A 1,144-nucleotide genomic window follows, 5' to 3' on the forward strand; every position below is an offset into this window, starting at 1 on the left:
TTTGTGGCGCCGCCCGCGCCCCCCCCCCGCCATTTCGGGGCCCTTTCGGCACAGCCACCTCCTTGGAGCGGAAGGGAGCCCACTGGGTTGGGGGGGCACGGCTGTCCCCAGCGCTGCTGCGGGCACTGCAGCAGCTTCACCCCCCCTCCCTGGGCTGGGCTTACTCAACCGCAGCTCCCCGGGAGGAGGAAGAGCAGGGCCAGAGGAGGAGGAAGAGCAGGGCCAGAGGAGGAGGACACCCCAAATAACCCTGGGGAGGTGGGAGCAGAGTGGGGAGCCCCCTCTGCAGCCCTCCCTGCCCCAGCACCCACCCTGGCACCCAGGCGTAGCTGGTCGATGGTGTTCTCGGCCTCAGCGTACTTCATCAGCAGCTTGCGGTAGTCATCCTGCGGGGAGGGGACACGCAGAGGGTGATGGCACCCAGCCACCGGGACAGGGGCTCAAAGGATGCCCAATGGGTGGGTGGCAAAGGGAGGTGGGTGGGGGGCATCCCTGTGTGGGGATGACAGGGCTGGGGGGGGCTCCTATGGGTGGGGGACACCCTGGGGTGCAGAAACCCACTCCCCAAAGCACCCGGCCCATGTGGCGCAGATGTGGCCCCCGTTTCTCTGCCTGGGGGAGAGCCTCCCTCTCCTCCTCGTGGACAGGAGAGCATCCCAGGGGACAAGCATCCTGCAGGGGATGGGCATTGGGGGGGGTGGGGTGGGTGTGCACAAGCATCCTGGGGGGAACACAAGCATCGCTGCCACCAGCGCTGAGCACTGCCTGCATCCCTGCCTGGTCCTTCCCTCCTCAACAGCCCCTGTGCAGGACTGGGAAAAGGTGACCAGCACCAAACCCCCCATTGGTGACACAGGGCCAGCTCATGGGGCTGGAGACATCTCCATTTCACCTGCACCCCCTGGTCCCCCCACCCTGGAGACCCAGTAAGGTCCCTCTGGCTGAACTGGGGGAGCTGGGCGTTACCTGGAGCTGCTGCACCAGCTCGGTGGCTTGCCTGGGGGACCTGAACTCCTGCGGCAGCCCAGCGGTGGTGGGGGGCTGCGGCGGGACCCCCTCCCCGCTGCTCAGCAGCGCCTCCTGGACGATTTCAGCCGGAGACTTGAAGCTGATGGGGCCGCCGGGGGGCCCCGGGCGGGGGGGG

At 68.1% G+C, this 1,144-nt stretch overlaps 1 protein-coding gene across 1 annotated transcript in view; it reads right to left on the reverse strand.

The window, feature by feature from the left end:
• AKNA (AT-hook transcription factor) overlaps positions 1–1,144 on the reverse strand; it is a 9,518-nt gene that overhangs the window by 7,335 nt on the left and 1,039 nt on the right. Inside the window, 2 exon segments of the mRNA XM_035892025.1 lie at positions 312–386; positions 967–1,139. Of these exon segments, the coding sequence (XP_035747918.1) occupies positions 312–386; positions 967–1,139 (248 nt within the window).

The sequence above is a fragment of the Egretta garzetta genome, unplaced genomic scaffold (genome assembly GCF_000687185.1).
Source record: "Egretta garzetta isolate BGI_Z169 unplaced genomic scaffold, ASM68718v1 scaffold344, whole genome shotgun sequence".
NCBI lineage: Eukaryota > Metazoa > Chordata > Aves > Pelecaniformes > Ardeidae > Egretta > Egretta garzetta.